At 40.2% G+C, this 16,400-nt stretch overlaps 1 protein-coding gene across 11 annotated transcripts in view; it reads right to left on the reverse strand.

The window, feature by feature from the left end:
* Positions 1-1,982: 1,982 nt before the first annotated feature.
* The window catches only part of pbx4 (pre-B-cell leukemia transcription factor 4), a 472,408-nt gene continuing 457,990 nt past the window's right edge, over positions 1,983-16,400 (reverse strand). For all 11 annotated transcript variants that reach the window (XM_059639960.1, XM_059639966.1, XM_059639962.1 and 8 more), the window contains 2 exons: positions 6,952-7,041; positions 1,983-5,812 (listed from right to left, as the gene is read on the reverse strand). In XM_059639960.1, coding sequence (XP_059495943.1) covers positions 5,720-5,812; positions 6,952-7,041 — 183 coding nt within the window. In that variant the 3' untranslated portion in view covers positions 1,983-5,719. The remainder of the gene's footprint in view (positions 5,813-6,951; positions 7,042-16,400) is intronic.

Genomic DNA, 16,400 nt, shown 5'->3' on the forward strand with positions numbered 1-16,400 from the left:
ATAGAATCTGGCTCAAATACTAAAGTGGTGGCTTAGGAATTTTAATTGTTTGTTGAATAATACACAACAATGAGCTCATCTTGGTAAACTGACTAATCTGTCAATTGGTTCATTAAATATTCCTTACATAAGGAATTTCAAATATAGTTGACAGTTGACTCTTAATTACCCTTTGCAGTGTCATAAAACCACTGCCACATGAAAATTCTGACTGCCAGTCAACAAGTTCTGACATCACATTTTTCATTCCTTCATGGTGGTCACTCGCAATCCAGCGTGTGTTACTCAACCTTAATGGTTTCCTTTGTGTTTTTCAACCCTAATGGCTTCTTAGAAGGTGCTCAGCTGCATTCTTGAACAACTGTTAGGGAAGAAAGTTTCCAGGATTTTGTCCCAGTGTAATTGAACTAACAACAGTTCCAAGTAGGTTTGCGGGGAGTTTGCAGGTGGTGGTATTCCCATATATGCGCTTCCCTTGACCTCCTAGGTGGTAGAGCTGAGAGGTGTGGAAGGTGATGTTTGAAGTGCTGTGGTGAGTTGCAACAGTGCATCCTGCAAATGGTGGATGCAAATGGACAAATGTTACTGTTACACAGTCACAGAGATATATAGCACGGGAACAGATGCTTCGGTCCGTCTCATTCTTGCCAACCAGATATCGTATAAAATCTGATCCTAACTGTCACAATTTGGCCCGTATCCCTCTAAACCCTACCTATTCATTTACCCATCACCAGATTCTAAGAATGAATTCAAAATCCATCAACTGCAGATGTTTTCATGGGAATAAAGTTTATTTTTAAAGATAAAAGAAAATCGCAAAATTTCTGGTTTATTATGCACACTTTCCTGAATAATGTTTAAATCACCACTTGTCATTCCCCTAGTCTGCATCTTACAATCAGCAGGTATTTATGCATGATACCGATACCAGTTGAGTCGCTATGTGATTCATAACATTTCTGTTTCCTTCTCTCGTCATCCTTATATGGAAAAAATTCATTTCTTACATTTTGTTGTCTTACAAATTATTGTTTTTTTTTTCCTTGTATGTTTTAAATCCTCAGAAATATGTAGTTTTCCCATAAGTGAGATATTGCAGAATTGGGTGTCAGGGTACCTTTAGATTTGAATGATGTAATGCAACTATTAATAGGTACTTGGGAATGTAAAGCAGGTTTCTGCTTATGCGTGAACATTCAGTTCTACTAAGAAACTGCTAGTAAGCTGACTTAAACCTACGTATTGTTAATCTGCACCAACCCCTTCTCCAGCATAGTTCTTGCTGCTGACTGTTTCTCATTTCCCCAGGGAGGCCATACACATGCTTACCCAGCAACACGGAATGTCCTAGTTTTAAAATCAGTAAACCTGTGAGCTATTAATAGGAACATGGTCTGCTCTTCAATCAATCTCTTACGCTGCTTACAAATTTCCTTTACTTCCTATTTCTGTAGGAAGATCAGTATTAATGAGATATTTAACTTGTCCAGTTGCAATTAGCCATTTTTTAATAAGTATGGGGATGGTAAAGAAATAACCCATGAAATGACTGTAGAGGACAGATTGTTAAATTACAGGAAGTATAAGGATAGAAGGGAAGGCATAAAAGAGCAATAGAAAACATATGCATCTCAGTGAATAACTGAAAGTGAATCAGTATAAAGTGCAGAATGGAACATGTATAACATTGGCAGGCTCTAGTAGCCAGAGTTTTATTCAAACAAAAGCAAGTGAACACAAACTGCAGATGATTCTGTCAATGGCGTTTGTTACAGTGGGGGTGGGGTGCTATTCTCAAGGACCAACTAGACTTTCCTCTATTTCCTAGAACCATCAGACCAGTCCTAAAGCTACCATCATCATACTCCTGAGATTTGAAATGTGAGCTGGCAGGTTCCAGAATGCATTTTTAAAAATGCAAGGCAAAAATCACTTTGCTGTGTAGAACAAACTATAACTGAAATCCACAGCAGTTCTGGTTTGTGGCAAAACAAATGTTTTATTCTGTTTTGTGTTAATCAATACAAATAAAAATGCAATACACTGTTTTCTTAACTTTTTTTTCAAAAGTTATCAAGCCGTTTACACGGTATCTGGTTTTTGCCATGGCATGAACCCTTTCCAGTAACTGAAAATGACCCACCGTAAGCAAATTTATACAGGTTAAATTTTTAATACAGTAGACTTCTATTTAAACAGATGTATCATCCTGCGTATTTGCAATTGTTGTTCTATGATTACTGAAAATAAATGGCTCACTGAGATTTCATATAATCTGATTGTTTTTAGTTTTTAACAATGGCAACTTTATTTCCTATTGGTAGCTATTACCTATATTGTTTTTCCTGAACTACTTGTTTAAAAAAAGCTTTCTTTTAAAATCTCAGGTACTTGATTTTGGGGTATCTGTCAACCACAAACATAATTAGTGACTTGTCTTGCCAACACTGACTTCTATTAATTTTTTAAGTGACTTTGTAACATTGTTATAAATCGTTGCATTATTCATGAACTATAATTGACAGTAGATCATTTTTGCTGGTACAAATACCTCACTATGACCAGATTTGATTCTCAAAGAAAGAGTCCATGTTTGTCAAAACGTCAAAAAATAGATTTCTGGAGGGAAAGAACTGGAAATTTCATTTTCAAATTAAATGTTTTATAAATAGAAACTGAGATTTGATTTATTTAGAACATCTCTGCAGTTATCCCCCATCCCCATGTCCCAAAAAAATGCAAATTGTAGGTGTAGGATGAGGAGGGAGAGTCACTCAAGGAGTTAGCGATGTTACAAGATATAGAGAAACATGCACTGCATTGACTGGTAATAGTGGTACTAACACACTGCTTTTAGAATGCATATTCCCTAAACAAAGTAATTTGAGTTACAACCTCAACTTGAAATTTAACCTTTAAATTTTTTAAAACATCAAAATATAAAAACATGATTAAAATAAATTTCTTAAGAACGCATAATTATTTTTCCTCTAGTTCCATCTGAATAAACAGAAATCTCTTGTACATGTCTTACTACTGAATGTCGATTTAAGGAGTGGATCACAGTTAAAAAGGAGCTTTATGCTGCTTCGCTCGTTCAGGGTGAACAAAATGATCAGAATTGTAAGACCTTTCCCATAATGACAGATCGTTTGGACAGGTCACACTGCAGTGTTGGCCACTGATCACAACACTATAGACAGTAGCTGTGCAGAACACATCCAGAATGATTGTAAGTTCAAATATTATTTGAAATTTTGGACATCTACCGTTGGTGGCTGAACAAGTTAAGATAGCATCTTATGCCAAGGTCTAAAGTGATCAGTGCTGAGATGGGAATCCTGCACTCCTGGTTATCAGCTGCAACAGGCCAAAGTCACATACAAATCAGGTTTTCATTTGAATTTTCATACAAATCTTCCATTTGTTGAAAATAATTCAAACCAACAAACATATCTTCCAATGAAAGATTAAAAAAAACTAGACATTATTGTTACTTAAAGATGGACATTTTTAAGGAGTAGCTAACTCATTCTTTTGCTCGTATTCCCAGAAATCATTGACATTTTTAAGCAAGCTGCCCTGTAGTTTCAGAGATTTTCCACAGGGTGATCTTCAGCTATCTTTACTTATAACTCCCAAATCCAAACTCTGCACAGAGATCACCTTGGACCAGTGCACATTAACAGCAGCCTGAAGCTCCATTGGGACTGAATACATTCATTGCAAAATGAGTAACATTTATGGGGCAGGAAGGGGTTCTGCATCAAACCAAAAGCTCAGCTTTCACACTTTTTTTTAGAAAAGAGCTCAGGAATCTGTCTGGGACAGAGTCCTGTCGAAACTTCAATCAGTCATGTCTTTACATTTACAGTAAGCGAGTCTGTGCACTCAGAGTAAAAATTACCTTTGGGATTTAGAATTTTTTACAATGACATCAAATTTCAAAAGTTCAAACACCACAACCATCAAGACAGAACGCCAGAAATGGAAGATTAAAAAAGTTAGTAAAGTTGAACCATGTATACTTTTTTGTGTGAGCGTCTGTGTGTTATGGAGATTTTTGGTACAGGCAGTGTAGATTTGGATAGACATTAATTGCACACAGAAGGCAACTACAAAAAGGACTATTTTCAGGAATGTCTCCACTCCAATCTCGTTTTTAGACTTAGGTTATTTTTGACAGTCTAAGCTGAATGATTCATAAAATCCCAAATAGAAACATTGGAAAGTGCCAGTCCTGGGCACAGACCATTCCTGAAGTCCGACATCATTTTACTAAAGTAAACTTTCCCAGCATTTCAAATTGAATTCATTTTCTAGTTACCAGACTGGAAGAATTCCTCATCCCTACTGAATGATTTATTTTGGCTTCCACCACTGTTGATTCTTTTTACTGTGTGTGGACTATTTAATTCTATATTGTTATTCCAAGATAATTTTTTTCTGCATTTAAAACAATCCAGTAACTTTTGCAATTTTGAAACACAGAAGGAGTTTACACAAAAGGCTGTACTAACTTGGCCTCATCAGAAAAGCAGATTTCTGATAAAAGAGTAAACTAAGGGTTGGAACTACAGAATACATAAGATCACAATAACTAACAAAAATCTATTATCCATTATTCCTATTTTCCTTTACATGTTGAATTTCAGTTTTAAGAAAAAGTTAATAAAGGGCTTTGGCCATTGTTAACATTCACACTGTGCTGAGCAGTGCAGAACAGTATCAGCTATCACCAGGCACAGTGCTACCTCACTGCCCCAAGATCAAAATTATACAGGCAAGCACAGACCAGGTCTGAGTCAGCCCAGTCATCAACAGACATTTTTCACAGGGTGACTGAGGTCCATCCTTTGCACAATGATTTTTTAAAAAAACAGTGCTCCTTTTTGTCAAACATTCTGTTTATATTCCTGAAATACTTGTTTTTAATGCAGTGGTGCCTATTTCATTCATTGCTGACAAGTTTGAAGAGGAAGTGGTAGAAAGTCAGCCCTGAGAAATCTATTATTCGATTCCGAGCAAGATTCAGAGCTGCTCTGTACTTCTCTGAAAACCAATACAACTTCTAATCAGACACTAAAGACTAACACGTCGTTAGCAAAAAAAAAGTCAGTCTGCATTAGTTGAGTAGACCTGCATACCCTAACACAATCACATGGTCAGTGTAGGGCTCAATATCTGTTTGTGCAGTCACATCAACTTATTTAAAACACAGTAAAATGCCTGTTCACTTCAGAGCAGGAACTTTAAAAGCAGTAATACCTTGGGTTTCATTTTCATGCATCAATCTTAGTGAACTGTTTTCCTAATACCCATGAAGCTTAATTAAAACTTGCACATTGCAACACTTATAGAAGTTGAATGACTGGGATAAAATTGACAAACATAAAGTGATGGCTAAAGAATGAGTAAGTCTAGAGTATATTGCTGCGAGGTAGTGTGTAAGCACTGTAACCTAAACAGGAAGCATTCCTCTATTGGTTTTAAAGGGTTTTACAGTGAGGTAATTGGCTGCACTCTGTTGTGTGAAAAATGTATAAATACCTTTTCTTGTCCTACTATATTTACATATAGGTGGCAGGGAGCTTCTACCCAGGAAAGAATCCCAATGACCCTTCCAGTGAAATCAGGTTGGAAATCAAGTCCTTTGCATCCTATGCGTCGAATGAAATGAAAGCCAGTGGGGTAGTAGGTGATTGCTGGCAGCTCATCAGTTGGAGGTGTCTGAATTGACACTGCCTGGTCCTCCAGTGGGTGAAGTCACAGAAGATGGGGTAGTAGCATCCTGCCAGCTGCCATTAGCCTGTGAAAAAGAATAGCAAAGTCAAGCTTTTCTATCCTTTCTGCCTTTTCCACTGGATCTACAGTCACAGCAGATATCAACAGTATCTTTTCTCAATTCACTGAAATACTTGTACTTAGCATTCCATCCATTCACAGAAAGCTTCTTGGTTTCAAACAGATCTGCCCCTCTTCAACCTAGTTAGTCCCAGTTCTCTGCAATGCATGGGATTGAGAATGGGGTTTTTCCAGGATTGTTTTCAGTGTTCATCAGCCAAGAAATCTCTAGCAATGCAAGAAATAATTTCTTTCACATGACATGATGAACCCATCAGCTCCTGGAAAGTTTGAGTGAATCTATCAGTTACAAATAGTTTCCACATGAAATTTGCTAAGGTCTTAAGTTGTTGATGAACTGTTAACTTATATAGCACCTTGGAATTTTGAACAATGGTTCTGTAAGTTGAATCAACAGAATATAGAATAAATTCCTGTGAAGTCACTATAGAAAGAATTTGATCTTTGCCTGCGCCACTCAAGTGTGATAAAAATGCCATAATCTCAAGATGCCGATGTTAGACTGGGATGGTCAGTAGTCAGTTGACACCAGGTTATAATCCGACAGGTTTATTTGAAATCACAAGCTTTTGGAGAGCTACTTCTTTGTCAAGTGACTAGAAACAGTGGACAAGGCATGTTCAAGGTCAATGGTCAACTCATGCTGAGTGCCAGAGCACAAGGCATGTTCACTGCCAATGGACAAGATGCATTCAGTGACAATAGACAAGACACAAATGGACAATGTACGTTCTGTGTCAATGGACAAGGCATGTCCGATGATAATGCATAAGGCATGCTCAGTGTCAGTGAACAACACACATTCTGCAACAATGGACAATGCAGATTCAGTACCAATGCGCAAGTCACACTCTGACAATGGACATGTACAGTGACAGTAGACTAGATACATGCAGTGACAATGGAGAAGGCATGCTCCATGTCAATGGAAAAACCATGCTCAGTGAAAAATCGACAAAATAGGTTCGATGATAATGGACAAGGCACATTCGAGACCAATGACAAGGCATGCTCCGTGCCCACAGGCAAGCCAATCTTAACCTTTTGTATTTGTCATTTTTTGGTTATCTAATTTGGTCTTACATCTATACGCCTTGGGGTGTAAATCTGGGTTGCCGCCATCTCATCACTGTATCCGCCTGTCTGGTGTATAACATGACGCAGGGAATCCACCTACAGTACAAAACAGATCAATTTAGAAATTTCTACACTGGTTACAGTGTTATTGGTCTCAGTCATCATCCACCAGCTCCAAATTTCAGAGTTAATGATGATGAAATTAGGATGTTTTGATTATACCTGTTAGTGGAGGTTAGCATAACCAGGTCAGCACTGTAGGCATCTCACATCCCAGTAATAATCCCAATCTCAAAGTAAAAATTCAAGCTTGGATTCAACTTCCACTCCCACAGTTCCTTTCGAATCTCTTCCGTTAAGTTAAAATAAACTAAAAAGTAATGAATTAGGCAGTAGATTTGGCTGATAATGTAAATTTTACTTGGTATTTTGCAGGGCAGGCCTTATGTATTTTATGTTTGCAGTCAATACAGGGTTACAATTCTACAGGCTGGCCAACAATATCCACTATAAATCCACTGACTCCTACAGTTACCTTAACTATACATCCACACACCCTCCTTTCTGTAGAGACTCTATCCCATTCTCCCAGTTCCTCCATCTCATCTGTTCCAATGATGGCACCTTCTAAAATGGGGCCTTCAAAATGTCAATCTTCTTCCTCAACCAAGGGTTTCCCACCACCATGATTGACAGGGCCTCAGCTGTGTCCAACCCATTTCCCATACTTCAGCCTTCACCCCCCTCTTCTCTCCCACAAATGATAGGTTCCTCCTAATCCTTACCTATATCCCACCAGCAGCCATGTCCAAAAGATAACTGGGAGCCATTTCTGCTATCTCCAGTATATGCCACCGCCAGATACGTACTCCTGTCATCTCCTTTGTCAGTTTTCCACAGGGACCATTCCCTCAGGTCACCTTGTTCTAGTCTTCCACTCCCAATATCTCTCCACATCCCCACAACACCTTCCTTTGCAATCATAGGAGGTGTAACACCTGCCTGTTTATTTACACCCTCCTCTCATCCAAGGGCTGGGACACATCTTCAAGGTGAAATAGTAGTTTACTTAAGCTAATCAACTATATTCGCTGCTTACAACATGGTCTGCTGTACATAGGGCAAATGAAGTGCAGACTGGGCAACTGTTTTGCAGAATACCTATGTTCTATCCACAAAAATGACCCTGGGCTTCTGGTTGCTTGCTATTTCAACACACCGCCATGTATCCGCGCTAATATTGCTGTCTCAGGCTTGCTGCAGTACTCCAGCAAAGCTCAGTACAAGCTGGAAAAACAACACTTCATTTTCTGCTTGGGAACCCTGCAATCTCCTGGACTCAATTATCAAATTCAATGAACAATACATGCTCAGTGACAAATTGTATTTTAGGGCTTCAGCACCTTTTCCCAGGTCCTTTTTCCAAATCCCACAAATCGGGCCTCGTCATCACATAGGCTGATACCTCCAACAACCCATTGTCCGCTAATGGTCTCCATTAGCAGCTATTCATTCTCCCAGGCTGACCTTTACCCATTCTTTTGTCTGCCCAACTGGCTTTATCTCTTTCTCTGGGCTCCATCTCCACCTACTGTTTACTTCTTAGCCTTTCCCACCCCATCTTTAGCATATATACCAAACTTTTCCCAGCTTCAACAGTTCTGAAGAAGAGTCACTCAACCCAGAATGTTAATTCTGTTTTGGTTACATGACTGAGTTGGCTGGATAGCTGGTTTGCAATGCAGAGTGATGCCACCAGCATGGCTTCAATTCCCACACCAAGAAGCGTACAATGAGTTACCATGAAGTATACTCCTTTTAACCTCTCCCTTCTCCTGAGATGTGGTGATCCTTTGGTGAAACAACCACTATAGTCTCTCTCTAATGGAGAACAGGCCTACAGCCTGATAAGACCATAACAATTTTACCTTTAACAATGCAAGTAGTGAAAAATTGCATTGCACAAAATACAGTATCTTATCGGTTCGAAGCTATGAATTTGTTCACTATAAGTGTATGTTACCCTGGTCTGGAAGGCATTGAAAAACCATGCTGGTACAGAATGGTTGCTTCAATTGCTGCTGATAGCTTCATTCAGCAGAACTAATGGTGTGTGGCTTGCTTTGGTTGTTCAGTTTAGATTTTAATCAATCATTTCAAAGCACAGCAATGCCAGCACTTACTTCTAGCTGGTGGTTTGTGCCTTGGGGGTCAGTTCTGTGTTAGGCACTACCTGGTGAAACACTCTAACTTGACAATTTCTGCCACATTCACTTCCTGTATCACTGCTGGATTTTAAATAGAAGTAGTTTTAAAATAAAAGAGGGAGCTTCTTAGAAGAGTTGAGGAACATACGAATTTAAGAACTTCACAACAATTTCGTCTTTTCTACAAATTCGACCGTTATGCCACATTACAGCAACATTTTAGTGGTAATCTAGACAGTTTCTATAAGCCATGAGTTATAAAGGTTGCAGACATCATAGCATTCCAACATGAGACTGTGAATATAGATTCATGATAGAGAAAAACACTGCTTAGGATTTGCAGTTGCTTTTTCAGTCAGCTTCTTGTGTCACCTATTCATGCAAAAATATTTAAAAAGGGGAGGAAATTTCTGGGTTTACTGCTCTTTCAACCAATTAGATGCTGATAAATTACTTTGTCTAAATGTGCTCCTAATGGACTTGGCTTCTACATTGCTGTATTAGTTTAAATTGTAATGCAAAAAGTTATGTTTGAGCACGATTTCTACTGAAGAATTCAGGCTTAGACCATAAACTACAAATGTTTGCTTGAAATTCCATTTCTGCTATTTTGTGCAGGTTTTTATCATACAAATTAGACATTGCTACTACAAGAATTCATAAATGGCATGAATGTGTTTAAGGGGAGCTAGATAAAATATATGAGGGAAAAAGAAACAAAAAGATATATCAATAAAGTGACATGAAGTAGGTATGGGAAGGTTGGGTGAAAGAAAACCAGTGCTTTGGACTTGTTCTGTGCTACACACACAGTAACGCAATAGTGGAAGGCTGACAATGAAACATTAAGATGCAAGAAGTGAACTGTGTTATAGCTGAACCACTAAAGCTGCGGAACTTACGTTTTATCCATACTTTGGGAGACCATGCAGCTCAAAAGACCCACACCCACCCCAAACCAACCTTCTCCACTGTTCAGTTTGTGAAACGTCCCTCCTCCTTAGCATTATGCAACTCCCTCTGACAATATTCAACTCTTTCTCAACCTCCCTACAGCTAGATACTAATCACCTCCCCCCCATCCCACTCCGACTCAACCTCTGGAAACCTGGCTCCTGCTTGACCAATGGTAGAATAATTGCTGGAAAGTGGGGAGTTTGTTGAGTATTTTCATAGTGTGAAGTGGAAGTGAGGAAAAACAATTCTTTTTTTGGGGTGTGGGGGGTTGGTGCAGCATTGAAACAGTAGGCTCCTGCATAAAATTTTAAGGCTTGCTTCCCAACTGTGTTTGACCCACAGCCCTGCTGCAGCTGGCAAAGAAAGATTGAAAGGCTCCTGTGTGTAATGGTAAATCAGCAAATTAAATTGCAGTCGCCCTCTGATGCTGACTAGAAAATTTGGGCTCTAATATGTGAGCCATGAGACCCTTGCCCCTTAAGAGAATCCACACGGTATTATTCAGTGCAAGACACTTGTATTATAACAGACTTTGGCAAAGAGCCACACCTATGCTGAACAGCTGAGACCAAATTCCTGAAGCATCATAATGTGAAAGAGTCATCAATGAGCCAGAAGTCTGCAAACATTAAATGGACAATTGCATGTCAGATGATGATATATGATAAAAATAATGTTCTTTCAAAATGCAACCTTCGGGTGGCGTCAGTGTGGCACTGCAGGAGGACTAGGATGGACATGTCGTCTAAGGAATGTGAGAGGGAGTTGAAATGGTTTGCGACTGGGAGGTGCAATTGTTCGTATCTGGTGTACCCGGTGTGGCTTCCTCTACATTGGGGAAACCAAGCAGAGGCCTGGGGACCGCTTTGCAGAACGCCTCCACTCGGTTCGCAACAAATAATTGCACCTCCCAGTCCAATGGTATCAATATGGATTTCACAAGCTTCAAAATCTCCCCTCCCCCCACTGCATCCCAAAACCAGCCCAGCTCGTCCCCACCTCCCTAACCTGTTCTTCCTCTCACCTATCCCCTCCTCCCACCTCAAGCCGTACCTCCATTCCCTACCTCCTAACCTCATCCAACCCCCATGACCTGTCCATCCTCCCCGGACTGACCTATCCCCTCCCTACCTCCCCACCTATACTCACCTCTACTGGCTCCATCCCCGCCCCTTTAACTTGTTTGTCTCCGCTCCACCTATCTTCTCCTCTATGCACCTTCGATCTGCCTCCCCCTCTCTCCCTATTTATTTCAGAACCCTCTCCCCATCCCCCTCTCTGATGAAGGGTCTAGGCCTGAAACGTCATCTGAGATGCTGTTTGGCCTGCTGTGTTCATCCAGCTTCACACTTTGTTATCTGAGTCCCACGCTGTTTTGCCTTTGCTGGAAAGACAGTTCCTCCTTCCTAAGGATCATCCTACTGAACATCTTCTGAACTGCCTCCAATGAGATAATATTTTTCTTTAAATAAAAGGACCAAATCTGTCTCACCAGCACCCGGTAAAGTTGCTGTTAGCCTTGCCTACTCTTAGATTCCAATCCCTTTAAATAAAGGCCAACATTTCATTAGCCTTCCTGATTCATTGCTGCATGTGTGCTAATTTTCTGTGTTTCATTTGCAAGTCTGCCCAAGTCACTTTGTGCTACGACTTTCTGTAGTTTTACTCCAGTTATAAAATATTCTGTTCTTTTATTCTCCCTTCCAAATGAACAACCTCAATTTTCCAGCATTGTACTCCATTATCTAACTTTTTGCCTACTTACTTAACCCATCAATATCTCCCTGTAAACTGTTGCCTTCTCACAACTTAACTTTCCACTTATTTTTGTGCCATCCGCAGTACATTGACTTCCTTTCTTCAAGTCATTTATATCATAAACAGTTGCAGTCCAAGAACTGATTCAACGAGTCACAGGTCGCCAATCTGAAAAAGAACCCCTTGCCTCCACATGCTGTTTCCTGCCCATTAGGCAATTCTCTATCCATGCCAATGTACTACCTCCAATATCTTATGAGTTAACCTTTTGTGAAGTACTTTGTCAAATGCTTTCTGGAAGTCCAAACACAAAACATCTACTGGTTCCCCTCTATGCACTCTGGGAGAGACTTCCATAAAAAAAACCCAAATAAATTAGTCATAGATAACAAGGTGTACAGATGGATGAACACAGCAGGCCAAGCAGCATCAGAGGAGCAGGAAAGCTGACGTTTCGGGCCTAGACCTTTCTTCAGAAATTGCAGAGGGCAAGAGGATTCTAATATAAATTAGGAGAGAGGGGCAGCAGTTGAAGATGGATAAAGGAGAAGATAGGTGGAGAGGAGACAGACAGGTCAGAGAGGTGGGGTGGAGCCAGTAAGGTGAGTGTAATAGGGAGTTAGAGAGGGGATAGGTCAATCCAGGGTGGACAGACAGGTCAAGGGGGTGGGATGAGGGTGAGGCTTGAGGTGAGAGGAGTGGATAGGTGGGAGGAAGAAATAGTAGGAACTGCAGATACTGGAGAATCTGAGATAACAAGGTGTAAAGCTGGACGAACACAGCAGGCCAAACAGCATCAGAGGAGCAGGAAGGCTGACATTTCGGGCTTAGACCCTTCTTCAGAAAATCTGATTTTCTTAAGAAGGGTCTAGGCCCGAAATGTCAGCCTTCCTGCTCCTCTGACACTGCTTGGCATGCTGTGTTCATCCAGCTCTACACCTTGTTATCTCAGGTGGGAGGAAGGACAGGTTAGGGAGGCGGGGACATGCTTGGATGGTTTTGCGATGCGATTGGTGGAGGGGAGATTTTGAAGCTTGTGAAGTCCACATTGATAACACTGGGCTGTACCTCTCAGTCGCAAACCATTTCAACTCCCCTTCCCATTCCCTAGACAACCTGTCCATTCTGGGCCTCCTGCAATGCCACAACGATGTCACCCAAAGGTTGCAAAAACAGTACCTCATATTTCTCTTAGGAACCCTGCAGCCCAGCCCAAAGCATCTGCAGTGCCTACTATCTCTGAATAAATTAGTCAGACATGACTTCCTTTTCATGAAGCCAAGCTGACTCTGCTTGATTAGATTAGGATTGTACAAATGTTCTGCCATTACTTCCTTAGTAATTGATTATAACACTTTTCCAACTATAGATGTTAGGTTAACTGGCCTGTAGTTACCTGTTCTTTGCTTCCTCCCTTTTTAAATTGGGCTGTTGCATTAGCAGTTTTCCAATCCCTTGGTACTTTTCCAGAATCCAAGGAATGTTGGAAAATTGCAACCAATGCATCCATTATCTCCATAGCTACCTCTTTTAGGATCCTAGGATGCAAGCTATCAGGGCCAGAGGACTTATCTGCCTGTAGCCCTATTAGTTTGTCTAATAATTTTTCTTTAGTGATGGTAATGGTATTTAATTCCTCCCCCATATTCGTTACTATTAGTGGGAATTTCGAAGTGTCTTCCATTATACAAATTGATGCAAAACATCTGCTTAACTCCTCTACTGTTTCTAGATCAGCCTTGATCTTATTGAATAGCAGAGCAGCCTCAAGGGGCCTGCTGCTCCTAATTCATATGTTTGTATATTCATACGCAAGCGGGAATGTCTATTCATATTATCTAAATGGACTTCAAGAAGTCACTTTATTAAGTCCCTTAGAACAGATTCTGAGGAAAAATTGAAGCTTGTGGATTTTTGTAAACTGAAGTTAGTAAAGGGCCTGGGCAAAGATGGGTATGAGGAGCTGGGTCTCATGACGCTGCTTGGCCTGCTGTGTTCATCCGCTGTTCACCTTGTTATCTCTGGGTCACAAATCAGTTGAGTTTTCATTTGAGGCTTCCGGGGCCAAATGACCCTCCCACTTGCATTCTTATGCTCCTAATACAATGTATATATTTGCAGAAATCATATTTTTAACTGAAGAAACAATTGCTATTTTTTGCATAATTTTTACCAGTCTGTCTTTAATTTTGCATTAGGAACTGCGAAATCAGTTCTGGAATAATAGTTTCAATTCTTCTGTGCACTTGCCTCTGCCTATCACTGTAACCTTCATCAGCTCAAAAACTCTACACTCTTAAAATTGCAAACTCTTCTGCGCTCTGATATATCAGAATTCAAACGTGTTAACAACTTTTAACTTAACTCCATAAATCATGTTTATTAATCCATTAACCCACTAATTCATGGTTATAATACTAACTGCAGATTTCCCGTACTAGCCAGCCCCCATTCAAACTAATTCAGGGGTTCGCCACCGTATTGGATTACAACCACATCAGCTTGCAGTTACACCCCATCTGAAAGCGCACTCATGCATAACGCGCAATGTTAACCCTATTTAAACAAGACAGACATTACATTCAAAGGTGCAGTCAGGCGTGATGGCTAACAAAACTGCACAGACACTACAGGATGGAATCTTTTTGCACCCCTGCACCAAAAACTGTTACTTGATATTAAAATCCAACTCAATAGCTGCTAACACCGAGTCGTTTATCTTCTCCCTCCAGCTAGCGTAACTCCAAGTTTCAAAGGTGATAATTGGATAGCCCTGCAGATTTTTCCTGTACATTATGTAGCCAAGTACTTGTCCCAAGTTTTTATTCAACATGGATATAAAATTTTACCCCACTAATAGAACTAACAAACGCTATGCAGTGTATGTAAGCAACCCTTAACTTACTAATAAAACTAACTGCGCTATGTCCAAACCCGCACGACCTTGAATGAATGAATGTTAGTAAATAGAACCCACAGATGGACGTAACCATGAAACTAACTAAACAAGACTAACACCTTTTGAATTATGTAAGGACACTCTAACCTCATTAAAAGAACCATCAACACTCAACAATAACCGGTAACATTTAGCTCATGTTTAAATCATCTCCGATTTCCTACAAAACAGTTTTTGTATAATGTCTACTGCTTAACAATCAACTATTAGAATGTTAATGTATGCTTGAATTCTATATAAAATGGCTGATTTTAAGCTATGATTTTGCGGAATTCTATTTCTCCTTACATCATGCTGCTGTGAAGGTGCAATAAAGAGGCTATTTTCGCCACTCACTGATCCTGGTCGTCTGGTTCTTTGAACGCGATCTCACAACTCCCAATTACCATAATTCCACTGCTATCTAAGCTTGGAATTCCCTACTCTCTGCTTTCTTCTCCTCCTTCAGGATGCTCCTTAAAAGATACATATTTTAGTGTCCTGATTTCTCATGCAGCCCTGTGAATATTTTTAAAAATAACAGCCCAGAGAAGCTTTTTGCTACATTTAACCATATTAAAAGGTTATAAATGCAAATTGTAGTCATTATCCTGTATTAAACAGAGCTCTTAAAGATAGTGGAATCAAGGGTTATGGGGATAAGGCAGGAACAGGATACTGATTGTGGATGATCAGCCATGATCATAATGAATGGTGGTGCTGGCTCGAAGGGCTGAATGGCCTACTCCAGCACTGATTGTCTATTTGTTTTTAAATTCATTCACATGATGTGGGCATTGGTGCCAGGCCAGCATTTATTGCCCATCCCTAACTGTTCTTGAGAAAGCAGTGGTGAGCTGCATGTATGAGAGACAAAGCGTATGTCTGTGATATTTCATTAATATTTTCTCATTCTAATGATGGATTTATATTGGATATTGTCACCGCCTCCTCTTTTCAAGACTGACAGATCGCCTGAGTGTTGAAAGCATTTTGTTTCGGTGGCAGTAGTCGTAACTATCCAATTACACCCTGGAGAAACTTAGACACAGATTACAACATGGGTGGCATGGTGGCTCAAGTGGTTCGCACTGCTGCCTCACAGAGTCAGGGACCTGGGTTCGATTTCAGCCTTGGGTGACTGTTTGTGTGGAGATTGCATGTTCTTCCCACATCTACGTGGGTTTCCTCCAGGTGTTCTGGTTTCCTCCTACATCCAAAGATGTGCCGGTTAGGTGGATTGGCAATTCTAAAAATTGTCCCAAAGTGTGCAGGGTCGGGGTCCAGGTGGGATGCTCTTCAGAGAGTTGATGTGGACTCAATAGGTCAAGTGGCCTCTTTCCACACTGTAGAGATTCTATGATCTTTCCGTGAACTGACAATTCATCCTGTGGATCCCAAACTCCAATAAAGAAACTCTTCAACTCTGAAGAGGGCACATTTACAGTGAAAAGGGGGAAAATGTGTTAAAATAGGAAGTTTAACAAATCTTAGTATTTGGAGCAAATAATGCACCTTAGGAAGAATCGTTGAAAAAAAAACAGTATACTAAGGTTGTTTGGAGTCAGACGTTAGCAGAATAGATAGGGCACAAA

The sequence above is a fragment of the Stegostoma tigrinum genome, chromosome 35 (assembly GCF_030684315.1).
Source record: "Stegostoma tigrinum isolate sSteTig4 chromosome 35, sSteTig4.hap1, whole genome shotgun sequence".
NCBI classification, from domain to species: domain Eukaryota; kingdom Metazoa; phylum Chordata; class Chondrichthyes; order Orectolobiformes; family Stegostomatidae; genus Stegostoma; species Stegostoma tigrinum.